We start from the raw sequence: 20,489 nt of genomic DNA, 5'->3' as shown, positions 1-20,489 counted from the left end.
CCAGTGGCTTCCCCAACACTCCTGGCTGCGAGGAGGGGATGTTGAGGCCAGAGCTGTTCTTAGTATTTCAAGAGAAGTCCCCAAACATACCCTCCGTGTGTGTGTGTGTGTGTGTGTGTGTGTGTGTGTGCGCGCGTGCAGGCATGCGCGCGCAGGTATGTGGAAGCCAAACATCAGGCAGTTTTCTCAATTGTTCTCCACCTTATTTTTGGGGATAGGGTCTCTCACTGAACTTGGAGCTCACTAATTTGGTTAGGTTGGCTGGCTAGCAAGCCCCAGAGACCCTCCTGTCTCTTCCTCCACTCTGGAATTAAAGGCACAAACTATTACACATGGCTTTTTTTTTTTTTTTTAAAGTATTACTAATGTGGGTGCTAGGGATCCAAACTCCTGTTCTCATACATAGCCAGTGCTTTCCTGAGCCAGTCCTCAGCCCTCTACATTTCCATGTCCTACCTTGCTATCTTAAAGCATTGATTCAGCTCTGTCACAATGCATATGCTAGCCAAACAGCTCATCTCAGAGTTGTATTTGGTCCACGGGATGCTGTTAAGCAGTACCCAAGCACTCTGTTATGTTATCCTGAGTATCCTCAGTGCCAGAGAACTTACCACCTCTCACTGCTGTGTCCTGCCCCAGCTTTGGGTGGTGGTGATGGTAGACGGTATTTCTGAGTGGCTTCCTGGCGCTTGGGACCACAGATTTCCAGGTCCCTGGCAATGTTTTCTCAGCAAGGAAGCCTGGCTGGCAGAGAACATCCTTTCCAAAGCCAAGACAATGCCCCTGCCCTCCAGCGGCCCTCTCTGGCTGGGAAACGTGGATTCTTCAGCATCCCCTGGGCCCAAGCAGGACTGCCTGGCTGGCCTCTGTAGCCTTTCTATTAATTAGCAACTGACAGTACAGCTTCGTAAGAGCTCTCAAGCCAGACTGGAGCCATAGCTGCCTTAGTTATATGACAAGCACCCAGGGGACTGGGCCAGGACCTTCTACTCTACATTATTTCCCCCTTGGTATCCAGTGTTGTGGCAGACACAAGGGCCACTCGGGTGCCTATGACACTTGTCTTCCCTGTTATCTGAATGGAGGCTAGGAGAGGGAGAAAAGTTGACAGGCAAGCCTGTACCACAGAGGAGGCTGCTGTCCATGGCCAGGGTCAGGAAAGGGAAGCATAGGACTGGAACTGATCCCGTGTTATTCAGGATGCCTCTGCCCCGTCCCAGCTGGCCACTGTCTCAGTCTCTAGGACACTGAGAGTCCTACCGATCACCTCTGGACTCTCACCGACAATGTCTACCTATTCCGTTCAGAAATCTCACTGCAGAAGGATATCCCTGTGTAACCTGTCCCTTCTCTCCCTCTCTCAGGCCTTGGCCTCCGACCCTTAGGACAGGAGAAGAGCTGAGAAAGTGGTGACATGGAGTAACAGGAGTCCTCTGGTCACCTGGTCTCCTCCTGCTCTTCAACCTCCCTGGAAGCTAGCATGCAAAGCCAGCAAACTCAAACCAAACCCAAACCACAGTGCAGGAAGCAGGAGATGAGGCTTCGAGCCTGACATCCCGGGGTGCAAGCTGATTTCTGAGGCCTGGCGCATCTACATTACAGCATTCTGCCCTGCTGAGCTGAGGCTGGGGCTGGAGGCCAAGGGCTCCATTGCCAAAGGCAGAAGAAACAGGCTCAGGGCTCCGCAAGCATGGTCTAAGCATATGGATTGTAAGCTCAGGACTCCACACCTGGTCCCAAGGCACCAGGAATATCACTACACACCAGAAGCAGCATTTTAACAAGGTCCCAGAGTGAGATGGATAACATTCCAATGAGGATCTTCAATAAAACAACCACTGGAGTTCCACCCAGTGCCACTAAGTAGCCAGGAGGGATTGATGGATGATTTGGGGAAGCAGGAGGAAGACGTGGGAATAAGAACGAAGCCTTACAACCCGGAGAGGAGATGAACGAGCAGAAGAACGCTGTTGGGTTTCCCGATGTGAAGTCTGCTACCTACTAGCATGAAACCCTTGGCTCATAAAACCAAAGCAATAAAGACAAGGCCAAACAGGAGAAGGCAGCCCCCAGACCCATGATTCAGTTACCAGATGTAGGAGCTAGAAGCAAGCTACAGAGAGAACCAGATAGCCAAGGGGCTTGGCCCTCTAGCCCAGTGGGTTTCCAGGTCCCTGTACTTATGAAGACAGTATATCCCAAGCTCCACTAGCTCTAGCCTTGTGAGGTGGGGCATGCTGCACAGTTGGGGAGCCCGCTGCCCACTGTGCCAGCCGACAGCACCACCCAAGCAGCTCACCTTGGAATTCCCCTCTGCACCACGGTACCCTGCCCTCCCCGCTGCCTGTGCCTGCTGTGCCTTTCACCCAGCTTCCCACATTGCCAGCAGGAACAGCTGGCCCAAGAAAGGCTCTCCTAAGAACAGGCCTCCAAACTCCCAGACCCAGAACCAGGCTGCCTCCTTCCAGAACAGTCCTTCGCAGGGCTGCAAGGGAAAGTACATGGGTCGCCAAACAGACCTCCTTTCCTGTCTCAGGCTTCTAACTCTGATCTCTGACTGCTTATGCTCTCTGCTGGTAATGGGAGGCCCAAGTCCAGATCCCCGAGGAACACCCCACCCACACCGTACTAGACTCCAAGGAAGGCTAGTGCCCCACCCCCACCAGGGCCTAGACCCTCTTACCATGGCCTGCAGTGGAGCCCACAGCCATCAGCCCCCACATGATTCTCAATTTAGGGAAACCCCAGACACAGGAAATTGTGTGCCACATTGCATGTGCCTGGATGTATGTGTATTTCTCTAGCTACTGACTTGGTAGTTTCTAGCAGGCTCTCAGTGAAGTCTCTGACAGCAGACTGGTTCAGACCCCTGGTCAGAGCCCAGGACAGAGATCCATCTGGTTAACCCAGGACGAAGGGGAGGAAAGAGAGAGGGCAGGGAAGATATTCAACTGCTCACTGTAGACCCTCACCTCATCTGTGTTAGACACACTTGCAGTTTGTGGCTAACATAGAAATGAACAAGAGCAGTCCCATTTTCTGAGCAGGAAAACTGAGGCTCACAGGAGCTTGATAACTCAATTGGGGACTAATAGCAAACAGGTTGGGGAGGGGGTGTGTAGTGAGCAATGGCACTGATCTGGTGCAGGCTAGTCCTAGGACTTACCATCATCTCACTACCCAGAGTTTCAAAGGCCAACTGCTTCAGCCCCAATCAAAGGATGCTTTTAGATACTTTCAGCCTCTTCCTTTCCTCCTGGATTTAAAAAGACCAGGCCAGGAGAGGACGAGGAGGCGCAGAGAACCTAGCTTCTGCCTGCTCACTGTTGTTTGGGGCACGGCAGTAGCCCCAGAGCTAATATCCAGAGAAGAGCTTCCCTGATAGCCACCATGTCCACCCACACAGCCCCAAGACACTGTCTCAGACACACATCTCCCACATACACACTCCCAGGTCAACTCCCTGAGCCCAGTGTTTGAAATTTTGGCCAATTAGCCTCCAGGACAAAAGCAGCTACACCTTCTCTCGGGGGCCCCTGCTCTCTCTTCCCCCTTTCCATCTTCTTAGGAAACCAGGGTTATCTAGCTAATGTGCTAATGTGTTAGGTTCCAACCATCAAACCCAGGCTTGAGGATAGAGCTCCCATGGGAGGAAGGACTGATTCTGGAACCTTGGTCGACAGCCGGGGGCGGGGGGAGGGGGGGCAGAATGTCCAGAGGGCTGGCCTCCCCCATTAACAAACTGTAAGTATGAGCTTCAAAAGGCCAATGGGGTGTTGGAGAGGAAGGGAATTCTGAAGCCTGAGAGAAGCCATGTGAATAGCTGGGCTCATGAGAACGGTACAGACAGGAAGCAAGATGGTCAGGAATAGTCTACTCTTTCCCAGTCATGGCCCAGGTAATGGTGGCCTCAAAGCAAGCCCATGACTTCCCAGGGAAAGGTACCCAGCCCTTTTCTCCAGGGACAGATGTCAGAGGCAGCCCATCATAGCCAGCCCTGAACTTCAAACCGCAAACTCAATCCATCATAGTTTGTTGCTGATTCTTTATTAAGCCAATTCTGCTGGATCAATGCTTCCTGCCAGTCAAAATGATGAATAAATCCTCAGTGGGTCTGAAAAGTGTTGTAAACGCTCTGGTGGGTGATGATGTCTGTCTCCAGACAAAGGCCCAAGACCAGTGCCTGAAACTTCAAGGTTCAAGGCTCAGGTTCTCCAAGGGGAGTGGCTGTTTGGATGGAGTGATGTGTTTTCTAAGCTTAGCAGATTCAACCAACCCCCTGTCTCTTTGACTTCTGAAGCTAAGACTAGCTGTTTGGGCCTCATTGGCAGAAGGGGCATGGCCACCAGAGATTCAGGCACTCTGTCTTGGATTGTTTTCCATCCTACAGGCTGCAAGGCTGGGCATAGAAGATGTGCACTTCCAGCTACCAGTCTCTGTTGCTTGTTGCAAAAAACCCACATCAAAACCCAGTTGAGCTGGGCGGTGGTGGCACGTCCCTTTAATCCCAGCACTTGGGAGGCAGAGGCAGACAGGATCTCTGTGAGTTCGAGGCCAGCCTGGTCTACAGAGTGAGTTCCGGGACAGCCAGGGCTTACACAAAGAAACCCTGTCTAGAAACAAACAAACAAAAACCCCAAACAAACAAACCAACACCAGCTGGACCCTTGTTCTGTTGTCTCTCAGTCTTCCTGTGTCCACCTTCTCCAATGTCCCAGATACGAAGTCCCCAAAGCCTGTATTAGTGGAGGCTCCACAGCTAGGAGACTGCAAGCTAGCATGTTATGAATGTTAGAGCCAAGACTAGGAAAGCTTTGGCTGTGTGTGTGGTGCTTCAGTGACAGATCTTGACCATCTAAGGGAAGATGGGTAGGGAGGGCAAGTCTTTGCAGGCAGAAGGCTCTCCATCAATGCTTGTCATTAGATGTAAGATGCCTGGGGTTGACAACGGGCTTGAAGCTAAGAACTGTTTTCCCACCACAAAGATGGGCAGAAGTTGAGTACTGGGTGGGAATGCCTCAGCAATCTCAAGTGATTGATACTGGACCTGATTGTCATCAGCATTTCGGGAAGAGAAGCCTGGGATACCCAGGGACAGCAGGGGCAAAGGAGGCATGGCTTCTAATCCACCTCTCCCTAGTTCAACATGGGAGCATCAGGTCCCAGTCCTAGTCACAGGAGTTCACGGAGGATCCTGAGGAGGGTCCACCTTTGCTCACACAGTTTGAAAGCTACAGCTCTGTCCAGCAAGCCTACCGCCGCCTCGCTGCCTGAGAATAGGGTTAGAAAGAACAAGCAATTTCTCAAAAGAAAAAGGGAGAAGAACCAAAAGAGGGTGCCTCTCTATTCACCACCTATTTTAAGCCACCAAAGTGTTGTCTGACTGGCCGTTCCCAGAGAAAGAAATCTCTCTCATTGGATGGAAAATAGCTCTGCTCTCACTACAAGCCCAGCTTCCCTGGAGTTTGTAAAGAAGCTCTGGTCGGCAAAATGTTCCTTTATACAGGGAGACCAGCAGGCAGGCAGGTGGGGAGACAGGGCAGGACACAGGGAGGGAAAGGAAGAGAAACCAAGCTAAATCTTCGTCCTACACTGGTGTGCTAGGAAAGCCTCAGGAGGATTTGAGAGAGTGAGGACTCAGAACTGGGATAAAGGTATTCCTGATGCAAATCCAGAGGCAACTCACAACCTCTCTTAGATACAGTCCACAGCCCCGACTGGTATCCACTGGTCTTTGGTATTAGATTCAGGAGATGCAAGAGAGGACAGGATCCCGCTCCCTGACTGCTTTAGGCATGGGGATGAGACGCTGGACTAGTTGGGGATCAATAGACAGCTGCATGTCAGTCAGGACACTAGCCGTCTTCACTGACCACTGTGAGCAGAGCAAGGTCATTCTGCCCTGCCAGTGTGAAAGCTAGCTGTATCAGGGTACCTGCTCCTTCCTGGCCCACCACTCAGCAGGAGGGGCTGGGTAAAGCTATGTAGAGGGCTTTCATCCTGGGCCTGAGGTGTCAGTGACCTCAGTTCTCCAGGAGTCTGGCTGCAGCTTCGCAGGCCAACCAAACATATTAATACCTGCAGTCAGCAACCAAGGAGCTGGCCCAGCTGCTAAGATATCTGTCTCCCTCCATGACCCTGGAGCTGCCTCTAGGATGGCCACCTTGAGCCTCCAAGGGGGAGGTGCATGGCTTGGGTAGGCAGAGCTCTACCCTGGCTGCAGGCAGGGCTAGGCCAGGCTCAGAACACCTTTGAGTGTGTCTCCAATGCGGCCCAGACCCTGGAAGAGAGATGGCAGGAGCCTGAAGACTGAGTAAGTTCCCAGTGTGCTGCAGGAGGTCCGGGGGTGTCTGGGACGCTCCAGGCGCCCCACTTCTCTGCGAGCTTCCAGCACACGGAAGGAAAGTTAACTCAGGCTGGGAGGCAGGACTGGGAAGAAAGCATGCCTCCAACTGTACAAGGCATCCACAGCATCCCCACCTGGCCTCTTACCTGAAGTCGCTGTAGGGATGGATAATCCAAAACCCGGCAGACTTAACCCTCTCCTGCTCACGCTCCACCGCTTTCTGACTGCCGAACATCCTTAGGGAGAATTTGTTGACGCCAGGTTGCAGCATGGCACCGAACTGGCGCTGCATGAAGCCGCTCTGGCCCAGGCGCACCTCGGCCTCGGGGAGGATCTGGTCGCTGGCGGCCGCGCCTCCCTCCACTTTGATAGCGGTGTCCGCCGAGGGCTGCTCGCAGGAGGTGGAGGCCGGCTGCGGCTGCTGCTGGGGCGGCGGCGAGGCTGCGGGCTGTGCCGCGGCGCCAGGGCGCTCGGGCTCGGCCGCCAGGCCCGGGGGCGTCCTGTCCTCGCCGGGGGACGCATCGCCCTCGGCGGCGATGAGCCGCCGCTCCTCCGCGGAGTCATGCAGGTGCCCGTGACTGCTGCCGCTCCCTGCTCCACCGCTGCCGCCGCCCCGGCTGCCCAGCGAGGCCAGGCTCCCGCGGAAGCGCCTGCAGTCACCGTTGGTGCTGGACTTGCCGGCGCTGCGGCCCGGCCCCTCGCTGTCTGCCGCCCCGAGGGCCGCACCCCGGGACTCCGCGCAGCCGGCGGCCGCCGAGGGCGAAGGCGAGGGCAGTGGGCGCAGGCGGATGCTCCTGCGGCTCGGGTCTTGGCGGCCCCCGGCCCCCTCCTCCTCGCCATCCTCTTCCTCGTCCATGATCCACGCCTTGGCCCCCACCTGCTGCGGGAGGCTGTAAAGCCGCTTGCGCATGGACGGCGGCAGCTTGTCCATGGTGCCAGGGGCTGGGCCGGGGGGGCAGTGGTGCGGGTGCGGCACCGGGGACCCGCTCCAGGTGCGCCGGCCAGTGGGGACGCGTCCTTCGCTGCCGACCCGGGGCCGCCTCAAGAGCCCATGATCGCGCGGGCTGCGCGCCGAGGGGAGGCTCCTAGTCCGGCCGCGGGTGTCCGGGTTCGCCGCGCTGCGCCTCCTCTCCGGCCCGGCTTGGGCGCGGGGACCCCACGCTCCCTCCCTTTCTTCCCTCCCTCCCGCGATCAGGGGCGCGGCGCGCGGCCGGGCTCCAGGCGCCCCGCCCCCGCGGGGAACAATGGGCGCGGGCAGCAGCGGCGCTGCGGCCGCCGCGCTCCGGGAACCGCTCCGGAGCGAGAGCGCACTGCCGGCGCGGCTCCGGGGAGTGCGTCCGGCGGACGGCTGGGGCTGTCAGTGTGTGTGGCCACCCGGGCTCTGCAGCCGGCCACCCGCGATCCCGCCTCGCCTCCTCTAGCTGAGCCCGGCGGGCGGGTCCTGGGGACTCCCGCCGCAACCAAGCGGAGCCCAGCGGCCCGCCGGGCTTACATCAGCGGCCGCCTCTCCCGGAGCGCCCTCCGGCAGCGCTCGGGCTCCCGCGCCCCGGAATATTCATGAAGCCGCCGCAGCTCGCGGGTTGCCATAGGAGCGGCTCCCGCAGCCTGGCCTGCCTACCTGGGCTTCTTAAAGGGGCAGCGGCGACCCAGCCCAGACAGAGGGGGGCGGGGGGCGGGCCTGATGAGGGGCGCGGGGCGGAACCTCGCCAGACCTTGGGGACCGAGGTAGGAGGCGTCCTTACTCTCTGGTGCGCGTAGTGATTTCTGCTGACCAAGGGCTGAGAGCACCCCCTAAATGAGGGCTCCTGCTGGGGCTCAAGACTGGGGGGGCGGGGTTTCCCAGTCCCTCCCACGAGCTTCGGGCTTTCCTAGCCTGGCCGGCTCGCTCCTTCTACGCTAGGGTCCCCGACCCTCCTCTGGGGAGGCGTGTCGGTCGCACGGCTGCGGAGCGGCTGCTTTCCCGCAACTCGCCTGGAGAGGGGGTTTCCGGAAAACGCTTCAAGTCCGGGCGGCTCCCAGGGTTTTCCTGAGCCACGGGCGGGGGGCGAACCCCGAGTGGGTCTTCCCCAGCGCGGCGCCGAGGGCTTGCGGGGAAACTCTCCAGGCGCGCACAGGGAGCGCGGGTGGACCCGGCCCTGCGAGGTAAGACTTCGAAGAAATGCGCGGGCAGCAGCAGCCACAGGCGCGGCATCCCAGCGGCGGACTCCCCACCTCCCACTCCCCAGCGCCTTTGCGGGAGCGATTCGATGTGGGGTTCCCGAGACCTGGCTGTTTGGACAGGGTCCTCTGGCCACCTGGCACTCTGAGGGCTGGTTTTGAATCCCTTGCCCTGTGCTCCCATCCAATTGAGACACCTCCTGTGTACACCAGCATTAGAGGGTTCCACCTCCACCCAGACACACTCTTTCCCCCGCCACAGCATCTGCACAGCCCAGCCCCCATTTGATCCCTCCTTTAAGGCAGTCCGGGATGAACCTGGGCGTCTTCTCTCTCCCTGTGTTACATTCTCAGCTTAAGGGCAAATCCCAGTAGCTCAGCCTAACGTATAGCTCACCAGGTACCAACACTTTAGGACAGTGTAACACCCCACATTTAGCTCAAAAATTGGGTGAAGGCGGTTCAGAGGAAGAGCTCGCCATAGAAGGTTGGAGTCTGTTAGTACAGAAACAGACCCTCAGCAGATGAGGACAGGAAGGCAAAGAGGATCCCCAACTCTTTGAGAAATAGCATGAAGTTTAAATTTGAATTCTTAGCCTGCTTGTGTCCACACACATGTCCATAGTGGGAATTTTGGAGGCAGCGGGGTTTGGGTGGTGGGCAGCCTAGTGGGGTCTTTTCTGCCCTACCCACTGGACCGCAGGACTTCGCATAGGGGGTGGGGATAACTAGGGTGATGACATCACCGGAGCTGGCATTTCTACTTTTGAGCAGTTCTGAGCTGACAGTTTCCCCGCACCGATGCTGGGAGGCATGATCTCTCAATGTCCTTGGGTCTCCTTGAGGAGTGCTCTTAACTGCCTGAGAGCCCTGTCTGCCCCGTGTATGAAGACCTTCCTTTAGCTCACTTGCTAGTTTCCCTGTTTACCAGAAACCACTCTGCAGTAACCCAGCTGCAGGACAGCTGTACACACAGCGCATCCTCCCCCTCTAGCGACCCTTTCCTGACCACCCAGACCTTGGTCATGTCCCCCTTTCTGGTTCTGATGGCTAGTGAGTCTCCGTTAATCTGTGCACCCATGACACCAAGAAGCCCATGTCCCTCTGGATTGAGTTCCTTGAGAGAAAGACAGGACTGACTTCATCTCAGGAGCCTGGGCACCACCACAAGGGTGGACAAAAAGCAGATCAATTCTACCAAGAAGCAAGGGACCCCGGAAGTTAACAACTGGTGATGAGTAGAACCCTGGGCAAAGATGGAAGATATGACTAAGTTTCCATTTCTTAGGAGCCACTGTTCCAGGCTGACCAGGGGCCTCCTGTTTCCTCTACCTCTACACCTCACTCACCTTCAATACAATTAGCACCATCCATCTAAAGCCAGCTTTGGGTATAGAATTGACACTTAGGGAAGTCATAATAAGCCCCTACTGAGACTGAGCCTCTCCTGTGTCCTTCTGTGGTATGCCAGCAAAATCTGAGGGGTGAGGAAGAGAGGGGAACCTTTGTGGGCTCCATGTTAGGAGATTAGACTCATGCTTTGGAATAAAGGGGAAAAAAAAACAGCAGCTCTAAGACTATGTGCTAGAAGCTAGATCATATCTTCCCTGAGAGAGATTTGGAGGCTCACTGAGCCTGGCCTACTTAGGGAAGACTTCCTGGAGGAGGGCATCAGATTTAATGAGAAACGCGTACCAGCCCAGAGGAAGATGTCTGGTGTCCTGCTCTGTCACCCTCAGCCTTATTTCTTGAGACAGAATCTCACTGAACCTATGGGGGGTGGGGGGAGGCAGCCTGCTAGTCCTAAGGATCATCTTGTGTGCCCCTGCCCTTTGGTGCTGTGATTACAGGCATGCACAACCACACCCAGATTTCTTTGTGAGGGTGGATATTAAAACTCAAGTGCTTGCACTTGCACAGCAAGCCTTCTTAACCACTGAACCATCTCTGTAGTCCCTGTGACCAGTATTTTATGCTTTAGTTATTTAAACTACCCGAAGTTGTCACTTTGTTGGGCCAAATGTGGCCAAATTTTGGCAGTGTTCTTGCTCCTCTTTGTGAGCAAGAGAACCTCGGCCCAGAGAAGTTAAACAACTTATCAAATACCCCGCAGCAAGAAAATGGTGGGCTGGAATTCCAGCAAAGATCCCACAGGACAACTCTGCCTTTCCCAGGTGGAGAAGGGCAGGCACAGGTGCAGGAGAGGGCAGGCACAGGTTCAGGAGAGGGGGCAGGCACAGGTGCAGGAGAGAGGGCAGGCACAGGTGCAGGAGAGAGGGCAGGCACAGGTGCAGGACAGAGGGCAGGCACAGGTGCAGGAGAGGGCAGGCACAGGTGCAGGAGAGGGCAGGCACAGGTGTAGGAGAGGGCAGGCACAGGTGCAGGAGAGGGCAGGCACAGGTGCAGGAGAGAGGGCAGGCACAGGTGCAGGAGAGAGGGCAGGCACAGGTGCAGGAGAGGGCAGACACAGGTGCAGGAGAGAGGGCAGGCACAGGTGCAGGAGAGAGGGCAGGCACAGGTGCAGGAGAGAGGGCAGGCACAGGTGCAGGAGAGAGGGCAGGCACAGGTGCAGGAGAGAGGGCAGGCACAGGTGCAGGAGAGAGGGCAGGCACAGGTGTAGGAGAGGGCAGGCACAGGTGTAGGAGAGGGCAGGCACAGGTGCAGGAGAGAGGGCAGGCACAGGTGTAGGAGAGGGCAGGCACAGGTGCAGGAGAGGGCAGGCACAGGTGCAGGAGAGAGGGCAGGCACAGGTGCAGGAGAGAGGGCAGGCACAGGTGCAGGAGAGGGCAGACACAGGTGCAGGAGAGAGGGCAGGCACAGGTGCAGGAGAGAGGGAAGGCACAGGTGCAGGAGAGAGGGCAGGCACAGGTGTAGGAGAGGGCAGGCACAGGTGCAGGAGAGAGGGCAGGCACAGGTGCAGGAGAGAGGGCAGGCACAGGTGCAGGAGAGAGGGAAGGCACAGGTGCAGGAGAGAGGGCAGGCACAGGTGTAGGAGAGGGCAGGCACAGGTGCAGGAGAGAGGGCAGGCACAGGTGCAGGAGAGAGGGGGTGCCTAAGAATGGCCTTGCTGGAGCACAGAGGATAGTGGGGAAGGAGTGGAGAACATGTGTTCTACTCTTCCCTTCACCCCACCCACACTCTCCTTCCTTGCACTGCCTAGGAAGCACAAGGTCACCTCTGCTTCCCCCTGCTGTGTTGTGGATCTGGATCTAAGAGAGAAGGGACTTGGTGAGGTTAGGCTGCCTCCTCTGGAGGCTAAATATTAGTGAAATTCATAAGACCTGCAGGAATTAAAGTGAGAGGTAGTTGTGAACATCAAGCTCAGACCCTATTTGCTTATGGATGAGAGCACTGTACTTGTTTAAAGAGGCAGCGCCTGCCCTGCCCTGCCCTGCCCTGCCCTGCCCTGCCCTGCAGTGCCAAGATTTTGGCCAGTTCTTGTGCAAGATGAGAGATAGAGAGAGAGAGAGAAAAAAAGTGGGAGAGAGGAGTGGGGAGAATAATGTAGAATATTTTAAGTGGAATGTTGTCTCCTGTCCTCTCTTAGAAGGCTGTGTATTCTAAGATAGTATCCTTGCCACATTTTCTGTGTTAAAATGCCATTTTATGAAATAGTAGTGCTGGGAAATGTGTTTGGTTCTTTTGTTTGTTTGTTTTTTAATGTTCTTGGCCAAATAACAAAATTTGGCATGCTGTTCTGTCTGTGTTCCCAAAAAATCATTTTGGAATTGTTATTTGTCTGTGAATTCCAGAAGCTCGGGAACAACCCCAGCTAGAAACAATAGAGAGCGGTGATAGGAAGCAAAAACGTTGGGGTTCAGTTATCCCCTGTCACTTGCTGCCTGTGTGTGCCTTGGTCTTCCTCCTCTGTAAAATGGGTTTGACGATAGTCACCTCACAAGTTGTCATGAAGACTACATGAGGAAAGGCACACGTGGAACATGCGATCCCACCTGTAGTGAGTGCTCAGTTGACATCACATGATGGAATCCCGAACAAAGACTGCATCAGCCAGTGGGTGAGGAGACACTCAACCTTTGGAATCCACCTTTAGGTTCATCTTAAAATTCTTGTACGGATGAAGGAGGTGCTTGACTATACAAAGCTGTTTCTCTTAAGTTGACATCCCTGGTAAGCCCTGGCTGGGTCCCCAAGGAAGATCTCCTCTCAGGGATGGGCACTTACTTATCCCCCAAGCCCTGCAGGCAGCTGTCTAAAGTCAGGTTAGAGGCAGCTGGCTCAGAGGCCATTGTCTTGACCCTGAGCTCAAGACACCCCCCTTCCACAGAAGACAAGAGTGGGGGGCTCCAGACACCTATGCTCCTCCACCTTTTTCTCCTGTGGGGATCTGATACTGCCCAGTGTACCTACTGCTCTGTCAGGCTAGATAGTAGAGAATGGGTCACAGACATAGAGACTTCCTGCTTGACTTGGAGACCAGAACTCTGAGAAGGAGATCATCAGCAAGAATCCTTGTCCCAAGGCTTCCTGGTGAATACACTGGGAGGTGGTGGGGTACACAAGAGCACTGTAAGGAGACTTATGTAAAGGGGAGTAAGTCAGCTAGCCGGTTTTGACCAAGGCTTGGGTGCCCAATTGTGTGCTTAGGCTTCCATAGCGATAGCGGTTGCTTGAGAAGGCTGATAGATGCCCTTGCTAGTTCAAAGCACAAGGTCATCCCAGAGGTATATGAGCAAGGGTCACAGGAAGTATTTGAGATGCTCCGGGCAATGGCTCTCCTGAGAACACGATCAAGTTGGACTTTCTGGAGGAGGTGATAAAGGAGATGCAAGCTTGGTTTTCTAGGCAATGGCAGGGGAAGGGGCAGAGGGAGGGATGGAGCAATGGGATGGAGGAGAATATGAATATGGAGTAACTTGGCAAGGATGATGCTTGCTGTGTTCACTCAGTGGAATTCACAAAGGATAGAGTGAGAGGCAAGTACCCATCTTGAAGGGCTGCTTAGCTTTTGTCCTCAGCTGGCTTCAAGAGGAAATCTACTGTCTCCATACAAGGAGAGTAGTGAATCCTCCTGGTCCCCTCTGCCCAGCACCCTGCTGGCCAGCCTTGGGTCCTTAGCTCCTCATCTATCAGCTTTCTCTCATCCTGTGCACCTACTGCTCCCTGGGGATTCTACTGGGGCATGGGTGAGATTCTGGCTATAAAAAGTTCTGTAAGCCAACATGCTCACCCTTCCCCTAATCCCATTAAGGCAACAGTGAGCCAGAAAGCCTTTGCAGACTCCCCTTCTTGTTGAACTTGCCATCTGCTTTCTTGGTAATTCTGCCTGGCTTCTTTAGGATCTAGGAGCAGAAGCAATTGAACTGTCCTGTGCTCCATCCCTTGCCTGGGCACAAGGTACCACCTGGGAATCCTGAGAACCTCCCATGTGCATGCAGCAGAGTCCAGCAGAGCCCAAAGCCCTTCCGGCTCCAGGCCAGCCTTGGCTCGCACGTTCTCTCAGCTGCCTCCCAATTGTGTACACGTTGCTTCCTGGGGACTCTGCCAGGACCTGGGTGGGGTCCCATGCCACCTCCTGCCCCTGGATGGGGTGGAGAAAGATATGCTGACAGCTCAACCAGGCCTGGACTATGTCTCTGTGTCCTGCCAGGGCTCCAGGACGTCTGGGCCACCTGGACTGGGAGCCAGGCTGGAGAGGGGGGCACTGGTAGGGAAGGCCCCTGAGGTGCCAGCAGAGAGGAGCTGCCAAGAAGTAAGTAGAAGAGGCTCCTCAGTCTCAAGTCTGGATCTTGCCATCTGTCAGGGCTGCAGTGGGCTCAAACAGCCACACACACACTCAGGAGGGACAGTTTAAACAGCCTGGATTAGAGGCTTGAATGAGTGAAAGCAGGGAGAGACAGAATGAGCTGGCAGGGGAGCACATGGGGAGACTCGGGGCATGGGGACTGAAGACTGCTAGGGAGTGGGGACCCCAAGATGATGCAGGGAACAGACTTGGCTCACTGATCCAGGAAGGCCATCTCACACTCATGGCGTCCCTCGCTGTCTGTTCGGCCGTCTCCCTATCTATTCCTCTTCCCCAACCCCTTCACTTGTCCCATCTCTTAGCCACTTAACTCTCTAGCAGATGTCCTGAGCACCTACTGCATGATGCTCCAAGGGTGGCAAGAATGAAACAAGTTCCCTAAATCACAGGCGGCAAGCAGGGTCCAAGGGCACGCGGTGTGGCCAGAGGACTGGGAGAGCAGAGGAAGGGGTTTCTGGAGGAGGGGCAAGGGGCAGAGGCTTGAATCTGTCTCTGAAAAAGTCAAGTGCAATTTGGAGAAGTGGAGACAGAGGAGTGGGGGAAGGCCAGGTGAAGGACACATTATGAGCAGGGGGTGGCCAAAGGGGACCCATGAATGGAGATAGGTGAACAGGCCAGGAGCGGACAGCCACAAGGACACCAAGATGGCTTGGTTCTGGAAATAGTGGGGAGCTACTGGAAGCAATTTAAGATACGCTTTTGGAAGAACCATTGAATTGTGTGCCCTGGGAACCCAGCCCTGGGCTTAGCTGTGCAGAGTAAGCCAAGGAAACAATACCCTGAATCCCTGTTCCCTGGAGACTCAAGTGGAATCAAGGAGTCGGACAGAATGCTCTGGAGTCATTCTATCATACTCCAGGAAGTAGAGTTTGGACCCCTGAGCCCTGTGGGTACAGAGGGTAAGCCACTGCCAGCCCCGGGTGCTAGGCTGGGAGCTGTACTCTCCAGCTCCCTGTGAAGCACATCTTTTGTGCAGGCTCCATGGCCCAGCCTCCCTCCCACAAGCCCTGCACATCAGGATAACCTGCTATTACATGAGCCTTCCGCTGGATGCCTTCCAGAGAGAGACAGTTCCGCTGTGTAATGAGAGCTGTGCCCCACGGGCCACGCTGTGGGGCCAGGAGAGCTGGCAGAGCCATGGAGAGGGCAGTGGAGACTGTGACGTGGCTGTGATGAGGAGCGTGGTGGACTGAGACGGAAACTGTGATAGAGGTGACACAGGAGCGGTAGCAGATGCCGCAGTAGGGGCTGTGACACTGCAGCCCCATAGGATCTCTGAAAGGGGCCGTGACAGGGGATATGACAGAGACTGTATGATGTGCCTGTGGCAGAGACTGTGACGGGATCAGTGATAAAGGCTATGACATAGAGTTTGGCAGAGACTGATGGTGTAATGGGCTGTGATAGAAACAAGTGAGACAGGGCCTGGGACAGAGTCTGTGATAGAGGCTGTGGCAGCGTTGTGACAGGGGCTATGATCCAGGCTGAACTAGAGGCTTTATGGGGCCAACAGGAACCGGGACAGGTGTTCTGGCAGGTTCTGTGACAGGGACTCTGTCAGCCAGAGGACTGGCAGGCAGTCGTCCTATGATGGAGGCTGGGCTAGGGCTGGGGCTGACAGGACTGTGGCAAGGGCTCTAACATGTACTGTTTGGCTGTTCTGGGGTCTGCGACGGGGTCCCAACAGGGCATGTGAAGGGGGCTTGGGTGGGTCCTACGGCAGGGCCCGTGGGGAGGCTCTGACAGGTGCTGAGACAGAAATATGGCTAAGTTTGGAGCCACAGTCGGAGTTGGGACAACAGTTCCTGGATCCCGGTCCATACTCCCACGGTCCACAGAGCAGTTGGCGGTGTCAGCAGCAACACACAGGCCCAGCCAGGCCCAGCCATTTGTGGAAACGCGGGCGGGCGGCTGTGCGCTGAAGCTGAGATGGGAGACTTCAGCAGGGAGGTAAGGGAGGGAGGCTGGTTCCCTTAGCGCTGCTGGCTGCTGCGGATTGCAATGTGTCTGTGGGCAGGCCCATGGCTGCTATACTCTGCATCTTAAATGTCCCCACAAAGTCACACGTTGAAGCCATGGTAGCCGGCATGTGGCGCTTCTGGGAGGCGGTAGAGCCCTGAAAAGGTGGAGCCTGGTAGGTAGGACATATCATTAGTGATGTGTCCTTGAAGGGGGATATCCCAAAGCCAGTTTCTTGCTATTTTTTGGCCCAAAGCTTTGATGAGGTGAGTAGCCTCTTCCACCCTGTACTCCCCATGGTGAAATTCTCTGCCATCACAGGCCCAAAGCAATAGGGCTAAGTGACCATCCACTAACTCTCTGAGGCACAAATTTCCCTTCCTTTCTGTGTTTTCTTTTCATCTTTCCTGTTCTCTCTCCTCCTTTCCTTTCTCCTTTCTTCGTTTCTTTCTTTCAAGATGGGGGTGAGGAGTCTACACTATGTAGCCCAGGCTAACCTGAAATTCATGGGCTGAAGCCACCTCCTGTCCCAGCTTCTGGAGTAGCCAGTGTCTGTGACACTGTACTGAGACGCTCCTTTACAGGAAACTGAATTTGTCTGGAGTTGTAGCACTGGCAAGCTGACTCCCACCCTGGCTCTCTGGGCCTTTGTTTTCCTGAAAATATTTCCTTGGGACAATAATTTACACAGTGAGCTATGGATTGATGGGGGTCCTTGTGAAACCACAAGTTATTTATTGCCAAGCCTGATGAACAGTCTTCTGGTCAAGTCAGTGATGAGCTTTCCGTAGCTATGAGCAACCCTTTCCCTGCTTTGTGAAGATGTTCTGTGAGTAACCAAACACCAGCTTGTATTGAAGAATAAATGAAAATAAATGAACTCATGATCAGGATGGCTAACACTTAGGAAGAGTTTGCACTGTACCAGGCAGCATGCCAAGTGCTCAGCATGGATTAGCTCATGAAATCCATGCAGAAACTGCCAGGTAAGTGGTCTTATCCCCATGTCACAGATGATTAAATTGAGGTTCTAAAAGGTTGACTAAACTGCCTAAGCTCTGGGGTTAGACAAAGTGTGGGGGCTTGGGACAGCCACACCTGACTTCACCCTGGCTCTCATTCTTGCCTACCCACAAGTAGCTCTCTCAGGCAGAGCGGAGGTTTTTTGGTGAAAAGGACCTTTGAACTGGATTGTGCTTACTTTATGTGATATTCATTCATTCTGTGGCATCTCTGGGACTGTGACTATGTCGCAAGGACTATGGTCAGGTTTGTGGGGGTTTTTGGTGGTGGTGGTGATGGTGGTGGTGGTGGTGGTGGTGGTGGTGGTGGTGGTGGTGGTGGCGGTGGTGGTAGTGGTTAGTTGGTTGGTTTGTTTTTGGTTTTGTTTTGTTTGTTTGTTTGTTTGTTTGTTTTGGTTGTTGTTGGGTTTTCTGTTTTGTTTTGGTTTGTTTTTTTGGAGACAGGGTTTCTCTGTGTAGCTCTGGCTGTCCTAGAACTCACTCTATAGACCAGGCTGGCCTTGAATTTAGAGATCCTCCTATAACACCCACTCCTCACCTGCTGCTCCTCACAGGCTCCCATGGCTGACACACCATGGTTGTCTCCTGGGCATCTTTCTCACCTGAATTCCTCCCGACCACATCATTGCTTTCCTAGGAGAAAAGAAAGATCCACAAAGAAAGATCTTTGTGATATCTGGCCCTGATTTTTCCGATTTTCAGTGGCCTTCAGTTACCCATTCTTATGGTGGCTTCCCCTTTAGAAAGACTCCATTTTTTTTTTTTTACCCTTTTAGAGCTTTATTGGGAGAAAAGGGGGAGAGAGAGAGAGGGAGGGAAGGAGAGAGAGAGAGAGAGAGAGAGAGAGAGAGAGAGAGAGAGAGAGAGAAACAGACCATGTGGAGGGAAGAAAGCAGAAAGGAAAAGGGAAGACTCCATTTTTAACAACTGAAATTCAGCCTTCTTGTCTGTGCTCAGCCCTGTGTCTTCCACTGCTCTTCAAGGGCGTAGAGAGGACCTCAGAAGCACTTTTAGCTCAGGATGACTGTCTAAACCCTTGCACTAAGTGACTCAAACAAACACTGGCGTGACTTCTAATAGATCAGTGCTGCGTCTCTAGGATGATGACTCCGGGCCCCGTGTGGCTCCTGCCTGGGAAAGCTCAAAGTTGTCAGAAGGATTTACTGTGCATTCCAGCCAACACTCGAAGATAGCGGCCCCCTCCCCCCCCCCCCATCTCCCAGTCTCTGAGGGATGGTAGAAGTCTCACTTCCTAAACACTTAGAAGCCCAGGGTGGTCCAGCCACTTAGGAAAAGCCCCCACTTGTCCCTTCATGGATTTCCTGTGATGTACCCAGCCTTTAAAAAACAAAAATCTTCAGCCTTTTGTTTCAGAGAAGTTGAGCTCAGTTCAGGCTGGATTCTTCCCTGTTGCAAACCTGCCCCAGCACTTGATGAGATTCCAGTTTGCCTCATCCCTGTCCACTGCCTGCCTGTGCATCCCTCCTGCCCTGATCACCTCCCCTCCCCAGCTTAGATCCCAAGACCCTCCACCTCACTCTTTTCTTCTTCTTCTTCAAGACAGGGTTTCTCTAAGTAACAGCCCTGGCTGTCCTGGAACTCACTCTGTAGACCAGTCTGGCCTCGAACTCCCAGAGATCCACCTGCCTCTGCCTCCCGAGTGCTGGGATTAAAGGCGTGCGCCACCCAAGCCCAGCTCCTCGCCACCTCACTCTTATCAAGACCGTGTGCTCCACTCCCTCGCCTTGTCATTCACATGCCTTTCTTCTCAGCCCCTCCCCGTCATCAGCTTCACTAATCAGCTTCATTCCCTACTAGGTCTTGAGGTAGACCACTAAGGACCTCCTGAGTACCAAGTGTGCTTTCATTCTTTTCTTGCTGACCTGGGGCACTGTGCCATGATGCTCTCTCTCCCTTCTTGACACGCCCCTCCCTTGATCTGACCTCAGGGACATGCACTTTTCTGATTTCTGTCCACCTGTCTTACTGTCAGTCCTTGGCTCTCTGTCCTAGCCTCTGACCAATCCTCTGAGGTGTGTGTTCTGTCCGTGACTCAGAGTGATCTGTATTTTCCAATTAAGATCTCTGTCCCTGGTGACTTTTAGCCAGGCCCTCGCCTCTGGTTCCTGTCTAAGCTCTTGGCTCAGATCTTTCCAGTAGTCTCCAGACCTGTTCATTCAACAGCCTCTTCCGTGTACCCTATACTCTTTTCATTTTAGTGCCTGTGTGAGAGCCATGCATGTGCTATGATGTCTCTGTGGAGGTCAGAAGATGCCTCCTCCCCTCCCCCATGCCTCCTCCCCTCCCCCATGCCTCCTCCCCTCCCCCATGCCTCCTCCCCTCCCCCATGCCTCCTCCCCTCCCCCATGCCTCCTCCCCTCCCCCATGCCTCCTCCCTTCCCCCCATGCCTCCTCCCCTCCCCCCATGCCTCCTCCCCCCATGCCTCCTCCCCTCCCCCCATGCCTCCTCCCCTCCCCCCATGCCTCCTCCCCTCCCCCCAGCCTCCTCCCCTCCCCCCCACACCTCCTCCCCTTCCCCCGTCAGTTCTTCCTACCACCTTGGGATCCCTGGGTTCAAACTTATGCTGTCAGGCTTTTACACATGGGCCTTCAACCCACTGCGTCATCTTACCCACCCCATCTTCATACTCTAAATGTCTAAATACCCACAATATCTCCAAAGACCCCTGTTCTTCCCACTCACTGAAGACTACCATCCGTCCAGGAGCTGAAGCCAGAAACCTGGGTATCCATCTCGGTTCCTTCCTAAGCTTCCTACATCCAGTTAATTCAAAAGTCCCACTCTCTCTCCATCGGTCTCCCCACCCCCAAGTATGTCCACTTCTTTTCAGGTCCCCTGACACAACTCCAGATGATTTCTGCCTGGACTATAGCATCTGGCCTCCTGGCTGGCGGTCCTTCCTGACTCCAGCCCTTCCCTACAATAATCCATTATCCACCATGCTGCCAGAATGGCTTTTCAGAATGTAAATCTGGCCATAGCTGCTTAAACTCTTCAATGAATTCCACTGGCCTTAGGATAAAGCCCAAACTCCTGCAAATAAGCTGCTTACAGCCTGGCTGCAGCTGCATCCCCAGCCTCTCTGCAGCTGGTACACTCTCTCCCGAGCATGGTGCACTCTGGCCCCTCAGGCTTTCTGCTAGTGATCATGGGCCAGTGCTAGGCCTGGTTGTCACGTGACTATGGAGATGTTACTTGCTAAGGATTGTGTATATG

General features: G+C 54.7%; 1 protein-coding gene across 1 annotated transcript in view; it reads right to left on the bottom strand.

The window, feature by feature from the left end:
* The window catches only part of Hcn4 (hyperpolarization activated cyclic nucleotide gated potassium channel 4), a 41,257-nt gene extending 33,116 nt beyond the window's left edge, over nucleotides 1-8,141 (bottom strand). The window contains exon 1 of the mRNA XM_036193115.1: nucleotides 6,493-8,141. Within this exon, the coding sequence (XP_036049008.1) occupies nucleotides 6,493-7,277 (785 nt within the window). The 5' untranslated portion in view covers nucleotides 7,278-8,141. The remainder of the gene's footprint in view (nucleotides 1-6,492) is intronic.
* Nucleotides 8,142-20,489: the final 12,348 nt, after the last annotated feature.

This window comes from Onychomys torridus, chromosome 7, assembly GCF_903995425.1.
Source record: "Onychomys torridus chromosome 7, mOncTor1.1, whole genome shotgun sequence".
Classification (NCBI taxonomy): Eukaryota; Metazoa; Chordata; class Mammalia; order Rodentia; family Cricetidae; genus Onychomys; species Onychomys torridus.
This window is presented reverse-complemented; position numbering and strand designations above follow the sequence as displayed.